This window comes from Patella vulgata, chromosome 2 (genome assembly GCF_932274485.2).
Source record: "Patella vulgata chromosome 2, xgPatVulg1.2, whole genome shotgun sequence".
NCBI classification, from domain to species: domain Eukaryota; kingdom Metazoa; phylum Mollusca; class Gastropoda; family Patellidae; genus Patella; species Patella vulgata.
In genome coordinates, this window is record NC_065880.2 from 47,127,439 (window position 1) to 47,150,403 (window position 22,965).

Here is a 22,965-nt window from a genome sequence, read left to right on the forward strand (position 1 = left end):
TAATTTTTAAATAAAAAATTTATTATTAAGACACATAAATTACAAACAAATTGAATAAAATATTCATTACTTTAACAGCATCATAAAACAAATTAAAATTTATGATAAATAGTGAACAATCTATCTTCTTTATACATATTCCGGTTGAGCTGTAAACAATCTAATATAATCTGTACCTATTTTATTAACATTGCCCTTAACAGTTCCCATGACATATGGTACAATTTCAATAATTCACTTGCACATTGGGGTCTTTAGCAGTGGGGCGAAATCGGAGGACCTGCAGAAAACTCATGAGGTTAGGCAGGTAATCAAACTCCTTTTCCATGACAGAAGAGAAGGGTAAATGGCCAAAGTCCATCTCAGATTTTACCGGCCTCATACCCACCCCTAAATATGTTTGTAAAAAACTCATTAGAAAGAGGTCCCAACCATCTAAGTTCTGAAATGCATTACAATTTGACTGTTGCATCAAGGATACTAAAGGTTTATAAATATACAAAATATACAATTGAAAATAACTCTTTTTTACAAACCAGCAGCATCTTCCACATGTGATCACATCTAAACCATAACATTAAAACAAACTACATGTAGTTAATATGCAAGATTACACAAAATATAACCAAATGTCTTGAATTGTGGATTTTCTATCCTTTAGTAAAATGAAACTGAAGAGACATAGAGAAATTCTTTAAAAAATAATACCAAATATTTCTGATTAACAGCACCTCATCATATATTATTTTAAATGTTTAGTGATTTACATTGATCTGATGAAGGCAATAACAACTTTGTTAAAAGTTTGGTGATATCAAATAAAATAATTATGATTTAATTACATTGATATATTTATATATAAATGGTTGTGCTTGTTAATTCGACTTGGAATGTTTATGCAAAAATGGGATATGTCTTTAAAAAGTCTCTCAATAAAATTATTGACATCCAAGATATTTATTTTTCATTTTTAAAAAAATTAAGTTTCAATCAATACATGTATTATCATTGACTTTTAAAATAAAACAAAGCCTACCTGTACCTTTAAATCAAATATATTAAAAACCTGTTTCTTCCTTATAATAAATAAAATATTTAATGACGTTTGTTTACATGTGAACAAAATGATATATTAAATATATAATTTACATAAGGCCGACTGGGTGTAAGATCATTTAACCATGATGAGAATATTGTTAATTCTTTGGTTATTACACAGCCAATGAGAACTATTTTCAGAGATTCAAACCTTTCTAATGAGCTCTTAAGTTCAAAAAATTATTTTTAATTTGAATAGCTAACTGAATTGGTGAAAAATACAAAGCTGCATAGAAGAAAAAATCACATATAAGTCTTGGTACAACTGGCCATATAACTACAAAGATACTTATTGATACCAACATCTTAAAATGCTTCTTAAATAAATCTCTTAAAGAACTGAAATGAAAAATAAAGAAAATATTTAATATTCATGGCATATCTCACATTCTAATAATCCATGCAGGATTAACATTTAAAACAGGAAGTGTTTATCACCCAATAAAATAAAATCTTGATGCATCATTTTAGCACTAAAGGAATCACTTACGATCTACAATATTGTAAAAGATGAATCTCTAATAGGAATATTAGTCCAAAAAGATATGTTGGATTGAAATTTCACCAATCTAGCTGTTCGCAATGTAATAAGCCCATGGAGGGGACATTTTGTTATCAACAAAAATTTATTGCTAGGCCTCTTTTATATTTGATTGAATCCAAGCCGGAATATCATTTAGTGTTAGCATTTTAAGTTTGTTTTCTTATTTAAAAGTTAAATAACAAATCTGAGTACACATTAGCGAGAATTGAGTTGTGAGAAATTTTATATTTCAGCAAAAAATGAAAACGATGCATCATTACTTTAATATTAAAAGCTGAGATCAGACACTATCAATTAAAAATGAATATTTCTTTTATAAAATATTAGTTTAGATAATAATTCATTCATTCAAGTTGCACATAAAATATTAACATTTTAAACAATTTGTGTTTGTAAAATGCCCTTTTGACTGCAAACATACCAAAAAGAACACATGATTTTAACAGTAAAACAATGTGAGATATATATGCTTTTCTCATTGTGAAAGGGTTAAACACAAATTGGAATTTTGCTTTTAGAATAACTGGCTTCTTTACCTTAACTTATTTTGTTCTTGTAAAAAATCTTTTAAAACTGATATTTCTAGATAGGAGAGTAAAAAACATGACATCATAACAAACCAAGATGTCCATCTGTTAACATCACAGTAGACCCAGGAAAACTTTCCTATTAACCAATATGGTAAAACAACAGCATACATAATAAAGGTTATGAGCTGCCATGAGTAGGGTTCTTTATGCTGAAATATGATAAACAGAAGCTCTTTAAAAATTTTCAAATATATGCATCAATAATTCTTGTAGAAGAATGAGTGGTTGGTTGAAGAACAAATTACCAATTGAAATTTAAGGGCCATATCACCAGAACGATAATAGCGATTGCGCTCAAATTCAATCCCATCAGCTATCTACTCATAAGAACCATTATCCTAAAAATTGAAAAATATTCGTAAAAAATTGCGGCCCCCAGAGAGCAGACAAGCAAATGTGGTCGGACCGATGGACGGGATGGCAACTGCATTATACTCTCATACTACAATGTGTGGGCATATAAAGAGTAGTAGTCTTTTGTTTTATAATCTGTCTATATAAAATGTTTTTTAAAAAATTCTATCAAGCATTCTATACTGTATCATGTTCAGACGCTTTTAACATTAAAATGTAAATCGAAATATCAACTCTGCATATTTACATTAGACATTTGCTGTCGAAACAAATAACCTACCTCTGTACTAATATATATACTATCATCAGCAGGTATAGTGTAATGTAGAAACGGTAAAAACACTTCTTCATATTTATAGAGATATAAATATAATAATGTGGTACGAGGAAAATCTTTTAGACCATATAATAAAAATAAACTTCTACCAGGATAAATAGACTGAAAATATAATCCAATTTAATATTTATTTATATACCATATAACAAAATCTAAATGTTTTAAGGGAAAAGAAACATTATCCAAATATAAACCTATAAATGTCACTGTAACACAACAGTATGACATGACTTTTTTGTGAACAAGTTTATCCAGACTCTCTTTCTGCAACATATGGCCATTCTTATTGAATTGTAATGTTTACAAGGCATATAATTTATTTTGCATGATTTAAAAATAAATGTCAATTTTGGAATCTGTCAACAAATCTGCAATAAAAGCATGGTATCTAAAATCTAGTTACATAAAAGAACTCTTGTCAGTTCGATTTTGTAGAGAAGTAGAACTCGACAATTAGTGGCCTAGCAAAATGATTTCTGTCAAATTGCTTGCATAATTACTGAAATAGAATTTGCCTTACCATAGTCTCAAAAGTATTGTATAAATGATACATTAAGCCTGATTCCATACTAAATTACAGATGCATTATGTAATAGCTAAGTCTGTCGGTCTTTATTTTGGCTTCAAGTGTTACATAAAATATTAATTAGACATTTATTCACATGACGAGCCAATAACCAACACTTTAGACAATTGAATGGCTGAGATTTAAATACAAGTAGATTAAAACAGTTGCAAGGTTTTAAATTTAAATTTAACAATAAAATGGATAATCAAGTCATCAAGACATAGCCTTGATTATCAATTAAAATTGCTACAATAATAAACTAAACAGTCATTACTATGCTCAGAATAAAGTAATTTGAATGGAATTTTCAATAGATTGATCTTTCATTATCTATTTTTTAACTATTATAGACAAGAATGGTCAGCTCTTTTTCTAAATCTTGCATAATGCATCTTTAAGCCCTGAATTTGAAATATATGGCAGGAAGCTGTATTCGTACCTAGTGTAACTCATTACAAACCTTATATTCCCATAGATTAGTCGGAAATTTAACGCCTGTATCAGTCATACCATGTATAGCTAATAACAGAGCTTTTAAATGTAGAGGATTATCTATATGTAATTTTTCTTGTAATGATTTTTCATCAAACGCCATGAGCGTCATACCATCTACAAAATAAAAAGAAGAATTGGTCCTCAAATGAGTTCTGCTTTGAAGAATTGACTGCGAAGAAACCATAAATAAATTTCAAAGGTAGCTTACAATATATTCAGTTTGAAACCAACTACCTATTTCAAAAAGGTATAGGCTTACAGTTCAACATGCTATTCATTAATGTTCAAATAAGGCTAATGAACGAAAATTGCACTAATTCATGGTACTTTTACATAACATTTTCTTTCAATAGAACGTAGGATTCTTTTATGCCAATCTCATTAAAACACAGATCCTATTTCGTTTCGTTTTTTTATAGTTCAAAATTTCGTTTAATGTCTGACATCATAGAGTCAAAAGCCGCTCATACAACCCCTGATGTGTCCTTCCAGTACAAGCGGTCAGATCTTCATGTAGTTCAGGCCATCGAAAGTATACAAAAAAAAAATAGATCTGTATTTTAATCAGATTGCTATTATGGCCAATATTAGTATGCACATGCTAGTTCTAAATTCAATGTCAACAAATAAAATCCACAATGATCCCAGTCTAAAGTCTTAAAAGTAAAAATACGAACGTAAAAATAACTCTACCAAAATACTAGTGCTCCTACGGTTAGGACTTTTTGTTATTCGCTTAGCCGTAGCTATTAACCGGTTAGTAACCGTTAACCGTATGGTATCAATTTTAAACATAAAACAGAGCTTGTCAGGAGGTGCGAGTCATTACTCGTGCGCACGCTATACTCGCCTGAAAGGCACTACGCGCGCAAAAATTTCAGGAATTTTTTCAGACATGTACAATTCTTTAATGAAAATTTAAACTATCTAAGGCCGTAGTTATTTACTTACCTGGTTAACTTGGTTAATTTGAAACATTTTTTAATTCAAGGATATTAAGGTAGAATATAGTTAGAAATGCCGACAAGTATTTAGATTTGATTAACAGTAGCAAAAGTCAGAACAAGGTCCGTGACTTTGCCGTATGACTACGACGAGTGCTATTAATAGTATTATTTTTTAGCAGTCGACATCGTAGGACGACTGTTACATTCTAAGATTTTCAAACATCAAATACAAAATGACAACGGGCAAGTTTTGTTATAAAGAGGAATATAATCAGACACAACTCTATGTAATGGGGGACATCTCCGAATAACCGTACCGTTGAATTCGAACCGTTTAACCGTCCAGTTCTAACCGTTTACGGCTATCCGACTAGTCGTAGGGGCACTACAAAATACATTTGAAATTAACGATCTGAATATTTTAAAATTTGACATCTTTCCCCCTTAAGCCTCAATGACTTTTTAAAACTCTGTCATAAATTTGGATATAAAGAATTTCAAAAGAGTTCACTTTAATTCCCAAATGAACAATCCAACTAAATATTAAAGGAGGTAAATCACTTATGTTTGGGACCTAGAATTTGACACAAATGAGACGCAATGCATATAATAATGTAATATGAATGTATATAAACTGATTTACATTCAATCGTTGTTTTACTAGAATTTCTAATCAGTTATAATTGGCGAAATACGCCAGAAGTCTCAATCGAATGGCAATCTCTAGCGTCTTGTTATTCCAGTCTACACCGATAATATTTATTGCACATGCTCTCCAGATAAGATTATGGCGTTGCCGTTTGACATGACTTGTGGAATATGTCTAGAGTGTTTATTTTGTCTTAAATATTAGATATCAGAACCCCATCTTTTCCCGGTAAGACCACAACATCAATGTTGATTTAAATTGACAAATAATTTGTGTTTTCGATGTGGAAAATTTTCGATGATATTGAGTTAGAGACTTAGCTACTTTAAACAATTCCATTGAGATCACAAGTTTATAATGTCAAAATGTGCCTGGATAGAGATTCAGTAAAAAATTGTTGGAAATACAACAGGGTTTTGCCATATACAGTCCTCTATAGGATTCACACGCAGTAAAAAATTTTATACATAAACTGGTTGACAAGTTGGAGATGAAAATAATTTGACCAAATGAACAGTCCATGCAAATTTAGCTGCTAGAGAGTTCACAAGAATTGTGGGTATATAAAAAAGAATAAAATTTATATCAATTACCTATTTTTTCTTCTAAAACAAATTCTGAATATTTGTCTGCCCACGATAACTCTGTTAACCATTGACTAACATCTTTTGGTTTCCACGACCATAAGGGTTTTCTGATGAGAAGGTCTTGATCACTATTACGCCAGAACCATGCTAAATATATGACCTAAATATTAAAGAGACATTGTATATTAAAATTGAAAGGTTCCTATAGTCCATCCATCATAAAAGCAAGTACAATGCATTCAAAATACCTGGAATTGGAATTAAAGTTCAAGTGAAAGCTGATGTCGGTTACTTTACTACTACCAAGTTTGGAATTTCAAAGGATTGAACCAGCAAGTCTGTGTATGCAGCAAATTGGCAAATTTTAATATTTCTTTTGTCTATTGAAGAGGAAAAATAGCACAAAGTCCAACTCGAATTCAAAATAAATTTATGCAAATGTCTTTTCACATCTATTTATGTTTATTCATTTGGGTCTATATATTTAAGAACCTCAGAAAAAATTTGACATGAAGAAATTAATTTTGTGCTTTCTTTCTTTAATTTTCAATGTTACAGAATTGATGAAATACACAAGCTTGTGAAATTAATGATGTTCAAAGGGAAGTAACTACAGCTAGTAATAAATATACACAACAAATCAAGAGTCTAACGACAAGCTAATATATCACATTCTATTACATTGACTTTAAATTGTATGTATGTGCACTTAATACCAGATTTCACTTTCCATGTACATTTCTTTTACATTTAGAACTACATACAGTACAATACATGGATCATATCTAGTCCGTGAAAATAATAAAATTTTGAAAGATTATTCTTCACTGAAATATTCAATTTGCTATTCTATTTTCAAAACAAAAATATCCTATGAAAAATAAAGTAGATCCGAGCAGATTTTACTTGCTACAAAACATTTATTTTACTCTTCAATATATATTACATGTAAGTCCTGCAAATCAATTCCAAGATAAAACAATTTGGAAAGTTCTTTTTTGACGTTACTTCCTTAATTGGACTGACGATTCTCCCCAATATTTGTGGGGCATGTCTGCTTACAGAAGATTCTTTTTTTAATCATACACAGACTCCAGTAATCCTTTATAAATACACAACAGTATTGTTTATTTCTATGACAATAAAACACCATTTTGAGGAGACTATTATAAATTTACCACAATTAATACTTACTAGAATAGCAGCTAATGTCAAGACAATACCAGTACAAAAAGCTCTAGGATCAGTTTCATCCTCTCTACTGTCTAACTGACGATCAAATTCATCTAATTTACTCTTGGTGTCTTCATTGGTATCTAACTCGGTTTCTAATTCTTCTACTTCTTTCTTAAACATTTTAGTCATCATATTCCTTTAGTGATTAAAAAATAAAATCAGATGAGTTGCATTTAATAGAAAGTTTGTTTCAAACTAAAAGAAATTTAAGGAAAAATGTGACAGAAAACAGATGATTGAAACTCAATTTAATATACCACTACTTGATCATCCATAGTGCAAGAGATTCTGAATAAATGAGACAAGGAGGGCCACTATACCAAGAGTTGTTATACTGGAAAGAAATAGGGTTTAATATCCCACTATTCTCCACCACCCAGTCTGATGAAGATGGAAGAGTTGTAAATTTATTCAGTCCATAAAACTAGTTTTTTTATACATCCACTTATTAAGTGACCCACTTCTGTTCAAAGGGGTCAAAATAAAATTAAGCTATTTAAGAAAAGTAAAATTACCTTAAGGTTATATTTACTCGAGGGTGTCCCTGCCATTTTTGTCGACAAGTAGGGCATTCTCGTTTCTTTGATGATAGATACCATCTTGCTAGGCATCCTCTACAAAAGTTATGACCACACATTAGAGAGGTTGGTTGTGTCATAAGATTGAAACAGCAACTACATTGAAACTCATCACGGTTATCATCATTTTGATCTACAGCCAAAGCATCACTGTCTTCCATTTTGAAAATTGTTGTGGAATACTTGGTCTATTCAGCAGCTAAACCAATTTTCACTTATCTGAAATATGCGATTTGAGAAAATGTTTTTGCATTCAATCAATCAAAGAAACATAAAATTTGAATATATGTAATCAATCAAGTGACTGTCTATTTTAGTGTGGATAATTGAGACAGTAAATGACAAATGTATTGTAAAAGACCATTATCAACAATAATCTTGAGCAGTTACAAGTTTATATACATAACACAATTATATCCTCAATAAAAACTGCAAAGTCCAAACTGACTATAAAATTTAAAAGAATAATAGATTATGATGTAGTCTTATCTGTCAATATACTGATCAATAGCTTACAGTTGAGCTGAGAACCTGCCATCTGGGTTTCCTAATCTTAATTTAACAGATAATTATAGTTCAGATATTATTATCATGTGCATAAAACACCAAATAGTTTCCAAAAACTGAGGTAGTAACCCCACTGCCATACTCCCCGCAGTGTTTCGTTTGATTAGAGCTAATCCCACTAAACACTGCTTTAATGGAAGCAAATTTCTGTTTAACAACCAATAGCTAACTGCGTTACAATGTCATTACGCTTAACAAAGCTCTAAATTGGACAAAATATGTTTACATAACGTTACGTCATGACTCACGATTTTATCATGCCCAATTAACCAGTGCATAGCAAAATATTGCAGAAAAACTAATTGCGTGACAAACAAGGCTATCAACACGTAAACAATGTAAACAATACTGTATGGAGATGAACAAGACTTTCACCATTTAAAATACCTTAAATCACTGTGCAAAGTTTTAGGGAAGACCCCAGATTAAAAGAAGGGCTGTCAATGTTGCTGTACTTGGGATAGATTTGATTGAACAGGAAGAATAGGCACACTCCCTCAAAAGCTCAGGTATCAGAAGCCAATCCAGCAATGGCCACAGAGGGATTTCTCAGGCCATTGCTTCAGGAATATGCCCCACTGCATGCATCACCATTCATTCTGCAACACATACAAGACTTTGTCTATATATCCTGTCTAATGTCAGTATATATCATATATGAGAACACAGAATAATTTGAGTGTAGTCTCAAATGTTAAAGCACTCTCCCTAGTCCTGTTTTTTGTAAGTTTTTTCTGAGCCTTCAAAGATCCTAAGCTTTTTGAGAATTCTGATACAGATGCTATTCTCAACATACATGTATGCAGTCAGCAGTGTCTTAGGCTACATAACAGTATACATGGTGTTCGAATGATGAATCTGTAGTGAAGAGTGTTATGTAGGCTACATGTGCAATGAGTAAGATCGATGTGTCAAAACACTAGATAAAATGTCCAGTCAATTGCTTCGACTTTTGAAATCCAGATCCAAACTATTGCTCCAGTCTGCTATTTGTACATCACGTCCCATGCATTTCAAACACTTGATGCCTCTTTTCAATTGATATTTTTTGTGATATATCTTTGTATCCCAATTTGAATAGGCCTACTCAAAATGTATTGAAATGTAAGCTGATCAAAATGTGGTATATTTGTTTGACATAGTCATCCTTCTAATTAGGCCCCTCCACAAGTCATTAGAAGTGTCTAGAATACATCTTTGGAAAGGTAAGTAATTTAGTTTTCGATGTACTGTAGGCACCATAATGTTTTAAGGTGTTTCTAGGTGGGAATCGGCCAGCCCTTAAAAAACTCCAAGGCCATTGTTAAAGGGACAATAACACTCTTGCTGGCTAGACAGCTCAACAAAATAAAAAATAGCCTTATTCTAAGTACTAGATGTGTTAGTGTTCTACCTGTTGTGTAAATTATCCATTAAATCCTATTTTACTTGTCCAGAGGGTTCAAAAATATTTTTAAATCCAAGTAACATTTGAAAAGCTTTACATCAGGCTTTTCAAATCATTTAGTTGAATTTTTCCAATTCTTTAAATTGCTTGTGTTAAGATGAAATTTGTATCATCAATTAATTGGAATATTGTATAATAGTACAATTTGTTGACCAGAATAAAGATTGGGACATATTATTCAGTTACAACAAGACTGGTATTGTGCCTTTAAAGTAGCTAAGTCTCTAACTCAATATCATCCGAAGTCCTCGCCATTGAAAACACAAATTATTTGTCAATTTAAATCAACACTGATGTTGTGATCTTACCGGGGAAAGATTGTCTTCTGATATCCAATATTTAAGACAAAATAAACATTTTACCATTGGTACACGAATGAGTTTCAGCACCATTTGTTACAAGGGACTCGAAGAATGAGGGCCTAGACACATATTCCACAAGTCATGTCAAACGGTGACGACATATTATTATCTGGAGATGGAGAGGATGCACAATAAATACTATCGTTGTAGACTGGAACAACCATATGCTAGAAATTGCCACTCGATTGAGACTTCTGATGTATTTCGCCAAGCATAACTGATTAGAAACAGAAACGACTGAGAATGTAAATCAGTATACATTTGTGTCAATTTCTAAAGGTCCCAGATATGAGCTATTTTAGTATTTAATTAGCTCCTTTAAGAATTACTGAATCATTCATTTCAGATTAATTATACAGATTATTATTGCTAGAGTATAGAAGCCATTTCCTGCACACAACAGTTGGTGGGTAATACAAGCCAGTCAATGTCATTGACAAGTATTGTCAAGCGACATTGTTGACTGTGACGAATGACAGAAATATAATACTAAAAAAAAAAAGAACGGTAGGCCTATCAAAACTAGTAATTCATTCCTTTTCGTTACCGAAATATAGATTTGCCCTCAGTAGGAATCCTAAATCCTGAAAACATTTAATACCAATAATTACAAGTTATTGTAAATATTTTTTGGCAGAGAAAGGGAGGAAAATGAAACAGAAACCTTATTCTGAAAACTGTTGCAGCGGCCATGAATTTGTTTACGTTACATTTCAGCTCCCTTATGTCAATCACAAACTGAAATTAATTTGAAAGGTTACAAATTATTATTTCACAGAAGATGAACCGGTTGAATAGTTGATATACAGTTATAGAGCATAATATCATAAGAATTGAAAATTATATCAGATTTTGTGAAAAAATAATCGACTTCCTGTTTGAATTGCTGTAAGCGATAAACAAAATCCAAGATGGAAGTCACACGAACAAGTCAGTATAACGCGGGAAGAATAAATATCAAATTTGTGCATTTAGTTCACATATTCTCATTAATTTATATTAAATACATTACCTCAATATACTTTCGGCATCTTGTAAAAGTTCTGATGCAGAAAAAGTAGTAGAAAGTTGATAAAACTAGAAAAAAGTTGGACTGATTATGGTTGAAAATTTAAAAAATAAGATAGAAAGTCATCAAAGTGAAACTGAAAATAGTGAAAACAGTATTAATTGCCAATTTCAATGGCAGTGAAAATCAGTAGCTAACACGATGCTTTATTGTGGTTTCCGATAGTTAGTTCTTGTTGTGCATTAGACCTAGATAACAAACCTCATCTCTCGACCCTCCGTGTTTTCGAGATAAGAGATGGTGCTATATACTTATATAGTTCTACGTTGCAAAGCCCAACACAAATCACATAGGGCCTCAGTAAGCAAAATTGACAATATTTTTCATCAAAACGACGATTGAATATTGTTATTTTAAAGATGTTACATGCATAATAAAGAAACTTAGTTTGCCACTTGGAACTAAAGGCACCCAATCGTAGCTAAAAACAAGCACATCAGTATATCTCAACGTTTTTAGCTACGTTCTCGTAGCTACATTAGACCTGACATCGACTGCGTCTCGCCAGTGCGCAAGTACCATATTGTCATTAATCTAGCTAGGAGAACGTTGCTAAAAACGTTGAGATGTAGCCTACGGATGTGTTTGTTTTTATTATTACTAATAGTATTAGCTATGATTGGATGCCTTTAGTTTCACCTGGCAAACTAAATTTCTTTATAAATACATGTAGCATCTTAAAAATAAGTTAATTTTATAATATTAGGACATATCCAGCTTAGCCTTAAGGACATACAGTACCCAGCCCAATTTATTTAATGACACAACTTTTGTTTATCTGCAAATATTGTCAGTAAAGTTAATCAAGCAGTGTTGTTAACAAAATGGGATAGGTCATTGTCTTGCGCGAGAGCGCGACCCTTAAAGGTTCCCTGCTTGTGGTTTTATGCTTAATTGTACATGTAGTTGAATGTGGCAGAAATGTCATGAATAACAATATCAATCGTTGTTTTGAAGTAAGAATTGGCAGTTTGACTTGAAGTAGTAGGTTATCTGAAACTATATAGTACTATCTCTGATCTAGAGACACGCAGGGTCGAGAGATGAGTTCTCTTATCTATCATTAACCCACCGATCAATTTCAACACATTAAAATTATGTGCCGTTGACTGTAGTTGCTGGGATACAAATCATTCTTGGATACATTACTTCTTTTAATTTCAATAAATGCATTACATGTACCTGCACTTATACCCTCAATGATGATTAAAAATTAGATCTAGCAGAGAGAATTCCTGTCTCCTCCCCCCCCCCCCTAACAAAAACAAAACAAAACACACATATTGCGATAAAAATTGTCTAATATAATTTTATGTACATTAATTTTGTGTGGCTTCCATTAATTCGGGACCAATGACAATGTTAAAAGACAATGAATAGAAATGTTTAATGACACTTTCTCTTTTGAGCTCAAGAAAATTGCTATATCATTTTACACGTATAACATTGATAAAATGATCCAACAATTATTCATATTCTGTAGTTGCTTGTTGGTCTTTCCAAAAACATTTTTATGAAATGATTTTGTGTTTATTTGAATATATTTCAGATTTCAATGAGCTTTTGGATGACATCAACAATGCCATAAAACAAGCAAGCTTCATTGCATTTGATGCTGAATTTACAGGTAGTTATACCAGTGTATTCTCAAACATTTAGGAGTAAATGGGGAACAGTACACCGATCATTTACTATTGTTCTGTCATTTTCTTTGAATTGCTCCCCAGAAACTCTGAAATGGCTGATTTCCGACTTCTGCAAAATAAGTTTTTAGTCGCTAATATAAAAGTTGACATAACTGCTTAATTTGACTCTTTATACTGTACACCTACATTGTAGCATACTACGAACAGTCGATACTAAAAATTTGTAATTAACTTTAAGGGCAGTTTTTTGAAATTTTGATAAAACAAACATATGTAGCTGTTAAAGGGTTAATATGGCTATTTACACAGGTGGCGGCAGTTATTATTGCTTTTAATGGAGGTTATACTTCCAGTAATGCTTAGTTTGATTACAGTTTTAAAGAGTATACATTATATTTCGTACATAAACAGTTCATAGGAGAATGTGCATAGAATATTTTTAGCAATGTTAACATGATATTGTGTAATTTTGCTAGTTTAGTAATTTAATTTATGTTTAAAAAAGATTCCCATTAGGCCTAAATTCTTTTGTCAGACCAGTTAATGGATACGCGTTAATTTTGTGTCTTTTGATTATTTTTTACTTTGTTCTGATTGTTTTAATTTGTGAATAGAATATTATTATTTATATTATTTTGTGATTGTAGGATTAGAAGACACTAAGCATGGTCATGCCCTTCCATTTGACACACCTGAAGAGAGATACACCAAGCTACGAAAGGTATATGTTTATATTCTATATTGTTTTACCAAAGACGGGGTCTTTAAAGTGACCCCTGGTCAAACTTATCGTATATAAAAATAGTACTGAAAATTTAGTCTTGACTGCAAAAATTACATGTTTTACAACACTTTCAGCAGTTTTAAGATGTTGGAAGTATGTACTGTACATGTATATTTTAAGCTTATATCATATTTGATATTCAGAAAATTTAGTTGTTTGTTATCAATCCGGACACAATTGCTGAAAAAGGGCTATGTTATCTTTATTTAAGCATACATTACGCAAGAGCTAAATCTGCCTATTGCAGGTCTTTCTTTAGGCCTGAATTGTTATCTAAAATTATTAATTAGACATTAATTCACTTATCCGGACTATAATTAACTCTCAATTTTATTGCTAGCCTACGATATTTACTGGATTAGAATCTGATCGGCTACTCAATGCTCATTCATGATTAAATAAAAAAATGGACAATCGAGACTGTTTTTTATCGTACCGACTTTATTTAGTAATGATGATCGAGGCTAGACCTAAAATTAAATTGCTAAATTCTTGGTTCAGAGTGGATCAATTTGACTGAAATTTTCAGCAAATTCCCTTTATATTATCTAGTTCTTAACTATCATAGTGAGAACTGCCAGCTCTTTATCAAATCTCCCATAATATATCTTTAAACAACAGTCATACAAAGCTTGGTGATCAAGTTAATCACAAAAACAGATAGTTTTGATTGTATACTATTCAAAAAAAGTAGGGGATATTTGATTTTGGGGGCATAATACTAAAATATGCAAATGACTACGAAAAAAGTCACTATAGAACCTAACAGAAGAAACATTTCCAGTTACATGTGACGCCCAAACGCACCAATAGCTACCGCATGGAATGCAGGTGATGCTTGGGATCATCATGGGGGTCCAACCCAAGATTTGCACGACTCTGACTTTGAATGTTACAGTCACTGTGGCATTGAATTCCAGGGTGGAAACATCAGTTTAATTGTTTTAGTGACCAGAAAACAAATTTTGATATGCGTCGGCTTACCCAAAATGAAAGGTTACGTGCCCTTGGCATGCTACAGATCGGCACAACACAGGCGGTTGTGGCGCGGACGATGAATGTTTCTCAGTCTGTCATAAGCAGGCTATGGTCCAGATACCGTGATACACAATCTGTACAGGACAGACCACGCTCAGGTCGACCAAGGGCGACAACTCAAGCCCAGGATCGATTTATCCGTACCTTGGCCTTGAGAAATCGTGTCATCACAGCAAATCAGATCAGCGCTCGTCTTCAAACAGACACTGGTGTGAGAGTGAGTGGCCAGACGATTCGGAATCGACTGCATAGGGGTCACCTTCGCGCCCGACGTCCTCGCGTGATCCCTTGTTTGAGAGATCATCACATTCAGGCAAGACGTCGTTGGTGTAGGGATCGTCAACACTGGGATAATCGACGCTGGAGCAATGTGATGTTTTCAGATGAGTCAAGGTTCACTGTTGATTTTTTGGACAGACGTAGGAGGGTGTGGCGTCGTCGAAACGAGCGCTTCCAAGACGTTAACGTCATCAGACATGATCGATTTGGGGGTGGTTCTGTTATGGTGTGGGGAGGCATCACTGTTGCTGGAAGAACGGCTTTACATGTTGTTGCAGGGCGTGTTACAGGCCAGTACTACCGGGACAACATCTTGGCAGTCCATGTTGTGCCGTTCGCACGACGTCATGGCCGCCGTTTCATCTTCCAGGATGACAACGCAAGATGTCACAGGGCCAGGATCGTTACAGGTTACCTCCAACAACAGAACATCACCACATTACCTTGGCCAGCACTGAGTCCCGACCTCTCCCCCATCGAGCATGTCTGGGACATGCTTGGACAGAGGTTACGTCAACGTCAACAACGTCCTGCCAATGTCCAAGAACTTGCTGCTGCGTTGCAACAAGAATGGGACAATCTGGATCAAAATGACCTTAGACGTCGCATTAGGAGTATGCCACGTCGGATCAATGCTTGTTTGGCAAACAGAGGAGGATTTACCCGTTACTGACTTGGTTGTGATGCTGTGGTAACTTTGCTGTTTGACCCCGGGTATCATTTTACCCTTATAATGGTCAGTCTGTGCCTTACTTAGTCTAACGATCATTTGGAATAAATCGATGAATGTGAACTTCATTTCATTTTGTCATTTGTTTCTTCGTCAGTTTCATTAGGTGACTTTAATAACACTTAAAAATCAAATATCCCCTACTTTTTTTGAATAGTATATTATAGAAGACATTCCACAGGATTAACATATTATTTCTCAGATCATTGAGTTTATTATCGAGGTCAGGATAACAAAATTCAATTAACTGTATATATACTTTTCTAAGTTTAAAGTTTACATATATTTATATTTCAAGGGATCCTTAGATTTCCTCGTTTTACAGTTTGGGCTCTGCACTTTTAAATATGACAATAAGAAGAAAAGGTGAGCTAGTACAAAAATTGATATAATAACTTTCATTTTAATGTTCACTCCCCCCTAAAAACCAATATCAAATAAATGTACATGTATACTATATTTTCAATAAGTGAAGTCTGTTATTGTATTAACAATCTGAGTCAGGTGATTATCTACTGTTGATATTTATTTTATTTTTCTTATATGTTAATCAATCAAATGGAGTGGATTAAAACGTGCTAAAAAAAGTACAAATGACTAGACATAATTAATTCATTCTCGGAAAGAGCTTGACAATTATTAATATGGAGGTTCCTTAGGTAAGAGTTATTCAGGTCTGTTCAAATAATTGGGCAGTGGCATGTGAGTTATTAACAATTTGAAAAAAAATACTTAATAGTGAGTTATGTGTGTTGTTGACACTTTCAAAAAAAAATGCTTAAACATGCATTATGCAAGAGCAAAATCTGCTTATTACAAGTCTTTCTTTAGGCCTGAAATGTTATCTAAATTATCAATAAAACATGAGTTAACTTATCCAGACCATAATAAACTCTTGATTTCAAGGCTAGCCTTCGATGTTGACTGGATTAGATTCCTATATGCCGCTAATGGCCGTTGATAATTAAATCAGAAAAAGTGGATAATCGAGACTATGCTGTTTATATTAATGATTTTAGTAATGATGACCGAGACTATGCAAAAATTTTACCTGCTTCTTTCTCGGCTCATAGTGGATCAATTTGACTGAAATTTTCAGCAAATTACCTTTACACTATCTGGTTTTTAACCATTATAGCGAGAAATGCCATCTCTTTATCTTATCTCCCATAATGTATCTTTAATAGTACTAGTTTAATAGCTACTAGTTTTTTTCTTCTGCAAAATCTTCAGGCTTAAGTGAAACTGTGCGGCTGTTTCCCTATAGTCGTTGGAGATTGGAACACCCTCTTTGTTTACATTTGTACTAGTACCTAATAGGAATTCTTCACACTGACTGATGCTTTATTATATTTTCTATTTCAAAGACATATTGCCCAACCCTTTAATTTTTATGTATTCCCGAAACCATATTCACGCCAGGCTCCAGACAGAAGATTTATGTGTCAAGTGAGTTGAATTAGACTTTATGTCTATTAAAACATTTATCATTCTAAATTTGGAATATTGTCATGATATATTTTTTGCTGAAATTTAAAACATTATTGAAGATGAAATTCCAAAACTTTAGAACAATATCCTTGTATCCAGCGGTTACACTTCAAAATCTTTCCATATCATCAATTTTTGATGCATTTTGTTTTTTTCGGATTTACTAAATATTATTTCCCAAGAATGTGACATTATTTAGCATTATTCCCAATTTTATATCTTTTACACGTAGAAACTACAAATCTTACTTTACTGTGTTTTTAATTATGGTTAAATTCTTTAAAATTCTGGGCAAGTAAATTGACTTACTGGTCAGTTTTCACATTGATTTCACTGTTGGTTAGTAAATATGACTTACTGGTCAGTTTTCACAATGATTTCACTGTTGGTTAGTTAATATGACTTACTAGTCAGTTTTCACATTGATTTCATTGTTGGTTAGTAAATATGACTAAAACGAAAGGAAGTGCTTGTATCTAAGGATTCATTAATTATCAGAATTTGATGCAATTTTTGTTTTGTGATTTTTACCATAGGCTTCAAAAGTTATTAATTTTCTTTCAGAGTTCCAGTATAGATTTTTTAGTATCACAAGGTTTTGATTTTAATAAAGTATTTTGCGAAGGTAATAACTTCTTTTCTTTTTATTTTAAGAACTCGTATGTCATTCATAATAACACAACTTCATGGAATTATTACTTCTTATTTTACTGCATGAAATGTTTCAATACTTTTACATTGCTTGATAAAGATAACCCATAAAAGTATTGAAAACTGCATGTAATAGAATAAGAAATAGTACATCCATAAAGTTGTATTAATGAATATTATACCTTAGACACTAGTAGTGCATATTCTAATTTCTTATAGTTTAATTATCAAAAAAGTTAATTGATATATTTCAGGCATACCATACTTAACACCAACACAAGAAAATGCATTAAAAGAAACAATTGAACAAAAACATCTCCTACACGCTCAGTTTTCATCGCCAGCATTTACTAGTCCACATGGTCAAGATATTGGCCCTAATAAAGGACCGATTGCTATACCTGATGACCAGAAATCTTTCATTAATGGAATAGTGTAAGTAATTACTGCATCAGGTTAATTTTTCAACTATTACCATTTAAGATTTAGAATATAAACTAATTTTGTTAATGGCAATTAACATCAATAAATGAAGCCAATGCTCTTTTAAAATAGAAAATGATGCTTATCATTGACCATAAGCAATTAACGTTAATGACTCTCACTTAATTGTTTAGTCACAGTTCTTATGATCAGCCTATTTCCTGCAGAACATAAGCATGTATAATGGTCTACATACATTTTATAAACTGTTAGAGGATTTTTTGCATTTTTCAGATTTATTGCATTTTTATTTCCAATGAGAATTTTATTATAGAGTTGTTTTTTTTTTGAGAAATTAGATTTGTATATAATAGTTGTTTTTGTCTATAGAGATAATATATAGTTGTTCTTGTTTTTAGAGGTAAGATGTGGTTGTTTTGAGATAAGATATAATTGTTTTTGTTTTTACAGATAAAATTAGTACTATTATATAGTTGTTATCATTTTTAGAGATCAGATCAGTATATTTATGGAGAAATCAGAAGAGGAATCATTAAATCTGCCTGTATGTAATGGTTTTCAGCGTAAACTTATTTATCAAACAGTAAGAAACAAGTAGGTGATTTATTTACTATCTAGAACTATGGTAGAACTCTGTTTAAGGCCGCAGTTAATTAATTGTCTGTTTCTCATGGCGCGCCTGCATGTCCGTTTTCATCCGTAATAATTACACATTTCCATAAATATTGGGTTAAATTTAGTGAGGACCCAAATTCGTCCTGTAAAGATTGTAAAACTATAATTTGTTTGCCTTTAAATATAAACGATTAATTGACGCATTAAAATCCCTATTTATCGATAAAATGTGAATAAATCATGGATGACCAAGTAACCGACATTAGTTATTACTGAAATAGAAACAAGATTAAACTCAAAAATTTTAGATTCCAGCTCAATAATTAATAATTACCTCATGTAGCATGTATATTTCACAAACACAGGTCATGAGAAACAGACAATTAACTGCGGCCTAAAGTTTAAACACCTAAAACTAACATAATAACTATGGAAATCATTAATATGAAATCCATTAAGGCCTTTATAATCTTGGATCAGCTAATTTGAGTAATTTTAAGAGGACAAGATATGTATTGTAATAACAGGATTTAAAACCCATGGTTTCCACTAATTTTATTTTTTACAGGTTTAGTTCCGTACATCTAGAAGCTAAGAAAGGAGAGAAGAAAGATAGATATATATGTGTCACAAAAATAAGTGGTGAAGAAGAAATGAAGATGAGAGAAGGTGCTAAACAGGCAGCAGAAAGGGTAACTATTAAATATTTTGTTTTATAACCTTTTGACCATCAGGCATGTGAAGGTGGTTGGGCAGTTGAGATGTGTAATGTCTGCACTTTAGATCACAAGTTCTGCCATCAATGCTTCCTTTATGGCTTCAATTCCTTGCTTGTACATGACAAGGAGTAGGGCTAGACTAACCTTACCTTCTTTGCTTTCCACATGATTATATATTTTTAAAAACTAGTCTGTGTTAAATGGATGTTTTTTTGTTTATTTTTAATAGGCAGAAATAGATGATGCTGTTGGGTTTTCCAAAGTAGTAAGAATGATATCACAATCAGTAAGTTCTGAACACTGTTTGATTTTTACTGATGTACATATTGTAAAATATTTTAGTTTGGTGGCTCTGAGCCTATTGCAAACCTAAAACAGAAGTGATTTCTTTATTTTATGTTCTGTAGCCTGCCTGGATAAATTTTGTGCTTGTTCTGTATAAAACTGTACAAATAATGTCTAAAGTTTCTCCTATTGTAGGGAAAGTTGTTAGTTGGACATAACATGTTATTAGATGTAATGCATACTATAAATCAGTTTCATTTTCCATTACCCGAGGTAAGATATTCTATTATAAAGAAGCCATAAGGACTTATAGAGTCACTGCAATATGTCTTTTTGGCTTATTATGTATGAGTAACTGAAAGAATATAATTTTCCAAGTGTTAGGTCATATGAAAGAAATTTTTTCTGGTTCTCAGATACTGCCATGACACGCAAAACGGACCACATGATCTGTGTTTATTTTAAAGAGTAAAAAATGAAATATTTCCCTATTGTAGGAGGGGGGGGGGTGGATGGCCGAATGGTTAGCACGTGCTTGCTGTATCATAAGGTCTGTCATTGAGTCAACTGGTGTGGTTTCAAATCCCCGGATGTACGTGACAAGGAGTAGGGTCTCCTGTCAAACCTCGTGAGTTTTCTCCAGGTCCTCCGGTTTCCTCCCACTGCTAAAGACCCCCATGCACAAGCAAATTATTGAAATGGAATTGAACCATGTGTTAGTCCTGAAATGACCTAGTTTGTGTCGAGTGGATGTTAAACCCCATTTCTCTCTCTCTCTCTCTCTCTCATATTGTAGGACAAGTAACTATTAAATATTTCGATTGAATTTAGAAATGTCAAGTAGGAAATGAAATGGGATTTAACATCTTACTTTTCATATCCACCAAGGCTCTACATGGCGACTAAATCACTCGCCATGGCGACCAAATATATTTTCTGGCTAGTTAAAATTTTCTCTTGAGTCGCCAGCTGGCGACTGTAAGATTTTTTTCTCGTTTTAAAATAATTACAAAGTTTTTTTTTACAAAATTGAATTTGTTTATTCAGCGCTTCGTAAAACCGGAACTTACTAGGGGAAATAACTCCAATTTAACGACAATATTTACGACATTCATATATTTTCTTACCATGTGCCGAAAATCGTTCTAACTTACGGCAATGTATACAAAATGTCCAACTACGCATGTTGTTGACCCATTTTTCTAACCCATACATTAAAGTTATTCCCTATATGTTAATAAAATGAATAAAACAAAATCTTTTAAGCTCTTTCTTTAAAAAAAAGGAAGATTCCTCTCAGACACAGATTAAAAAAAACAACGCGTAATATCTAGTAGTGATTTACGTTACAGACTACAGTTAATAGCATTGTAATTTCTGGCTACTAAAATTTTGGTTCTGGCTAGTAAATTTTTAGCATTTAGTAGCCAGTGAAGACTGAATTTTCCATGCCCATATTGACCCTTGATATCCACACAAAATTATAAAGTGCACACCTCAGATAAATGTTACCGACAATCTTAAATCATACTGGACTATGTTAAGTTGACTCAATGGTATCAGGAAATTGTGAAAACCATTGATTTGCTGAATTCTTAAAGATCTATTTTATCAAACATTGGTATCTCTACGTACCAAAATAATACTGTTTGTCATTTTACGATTAAGAGTATAGCACCATACAACTGCTCCTTTAACTTTGGTGGCTGAGTGGTGTAGTGTTCACTTGAGATCATACAGGCTGTCATCAATTTGAATAGTCTGGATTTTCGATCTCAGGCTTTGACATGGGGTAGGTTGTCTGACTAACTCCCTGGGTTTGCTCAAGTTAACTACAGCTGCTAAAGATTCCGTTCACAAACAATTTGTGGTCAAATGAAGCTTTACTTAATTTGAGGGATTCGTGGTCGCATATATACTATATACTTTTGGTCATATGGTCTGTCATCGAGATAAGTCAATGGTTTCCATCCCTGGACTAGGGGACACCTGCATAACATTGTGATTTTGATCAAATTCTTCTGTTTCCTCCTTAGACCCATGCAAATAAAGATGTACCATATGTAAGTCCCAAATAACCTAGTTTGTGCTGTGTGAACCATAAACCTCTTGTCATCTATAATCATTTTACCAGATAAATAGTGAACTTTGTATTTTCTGTTGTAGGAATATGAAGATTTTAAGTCTATGACTAAATGTATCTTTCCCAAGTAAGTAGTGGTGTTTGATATGTTTTATAAACAAATTATAAAACGTTTTATAAAATATCGAAGCACATGATGTCAGCCTCACTATTGGTTTGTTTTATTGAGAATTAGCGTCATTTATTGTTTTCTGTTGTATTTTTTTTTTAGATTAGTTGATACCAAGTTAATGGCTCAAACTCATCCTTTTAAGGTATGAATAAAACACTTGATATCTATTTCAAAATGAAATTATTTTACACTTTTGTTATAGTCACATTATAATTAAAGTTAATATAATACTAGATTGTTGTAAAGAAATGTTTAGCATATTAAATTATTTTCAGGATCATATTCCAGTTTCTGTTCTGGGTGATTTACATAAAACATTGTCCTTTAAACCATTTGAGTTAGCAGAGGTTGGTATGTATTATATTTTCTATTCATCTTTTTATAGATTTTAACTTGTCTCTGGTAGTGTATAATAATGATACACAGTGTGCATAATAAATCCCTTGACAGTTGGATGGTGTTGATAGGGCAAATTCTTGAACATGTAATCGTAACCATAAAAATTATGTAAGAAATAAAAAGGGCTATCAAGACCAAGTTATCCCTGAGTATCTGTGACTATTTTTGTTCGTATTGAACTCTTCAAACTGATTGGGTTAG

At 32.5% G+C, this 22,965-nt stretch overlaps 2 protein-coding genes across 8 annotated transcripts in view; one reads left to right on the top strand and one right to left on the bottom strand.

Annotated features, from left to right (window-relative positions):
- LOC126812383 (bifunctional apoptosis regulator) lies at window positions 1-11,107 on the bottom strand. 3 transcript variants are annotated; one of them, XM_050538759.1, is made up of 8 exons: window positions 11,024-11,107; window positions 7,921-8,202; window positions 7,364-7,541; window positions 6,176-6,329; window positions 3,952-4,100; window positions 2,867-3,025; window positions 2,179-2,381; window positions 1-1,437 (listed from the first exon to the last, which is right to left on the bottom strand). In XM_050538759.1, the coding sequence occupies exons 2-8, from the start codon at window positions 8,142-8,144 to the stop codon at window positions 1,254-1,256; spliced, it is 1,251 nt and encodes a 416-aa protein (XP_050394716.1). In that variant the 5' UTR covers window positions 8,145-8,202; window positions 11,024-11,107; the 3' UTR covers window positions 1-1,253. The 3 variants fall into 3 exon arrangements, with proteins under 3 accessions (XP_050394716.1, XP_050394718.1, XP_050394717.1); XM_050538761.1 differs by lacking the exon at window positions 11,024-11,107 and adding an exon at window positions 10,306-10,678; XM_050538760.2 differs by lacking the exon at window positions 11,024-11,107 and adding an exon at window positions 8,938-10,068.
- Window positions 10,800-22,965, top strand: part of LOC126812378 (poly(A)-specific ribonuclease PARN) — a 21,987-nt gene continuing 9,821 nt past the window's right edge. Inside the window, exons 1-14 of one of the 5 annotated variants that reach the window (XM_050538744.2) lie at window positions 11,216-11,289; window positions 12,978-13,055; window positions 13,722-13,795; window positions 16,204-16,271; window positions 17,273-17,354; window positions 17,961-18,021; window positions 18,302-18,482; window positions 18,981-19,085; window positions 19,675-19,798; window positions 20,055-20,111; window positions 20,306-20,383; window positions 22,277-22,320; window positions 22,465-22,507; window positions 22,641-22,716. In XM_050538744.2, coding sequence (XP_050394701.1) covers window positions 11,271-11,289; window positions 12,978-13,055; window positions 13,722-13,795; window positions 16,204-16,271; window positions 17,273-17,354; window positions 17,961-18,021; window positions 18,302-18,482; window positions 18,981-19,085; window positions 19,675-19,798; window positions 20,055-20,111; window positions 20,306-20,383; window positions 22,277-22,320; window positions 22,465-22,507; window positions 22,641-22,716 — 1,090 coding nt within the window. In that variant the 5' untranslated portion in view covers window positions 11,216-11,270. Of the gene's footprint in view, window positions 10,867-11,215; window positions 11,290-11,571; window positions 11,593-12,977; window positions 13,056-13,721; window positions 13,796-16,203; window positions 16,272-17,272; window positions 17,355-17,960; window positions 18,022-18,301; window positions 18,483-18,980; window positions 19,086-19,674; window positions 19,799-20,054; window positions 20,112-20,305; window positions 20,384-22,276; window positions 22,321-22,464; window positions 22,508-22,640; window positions 22,717-22,965 lie in introns of those variants that run through there. The other 4 variants (XM_050538749.1, XM_050538746.2, XM_050538745.2 and 1 more) reach the window with 4 other exon arrangements.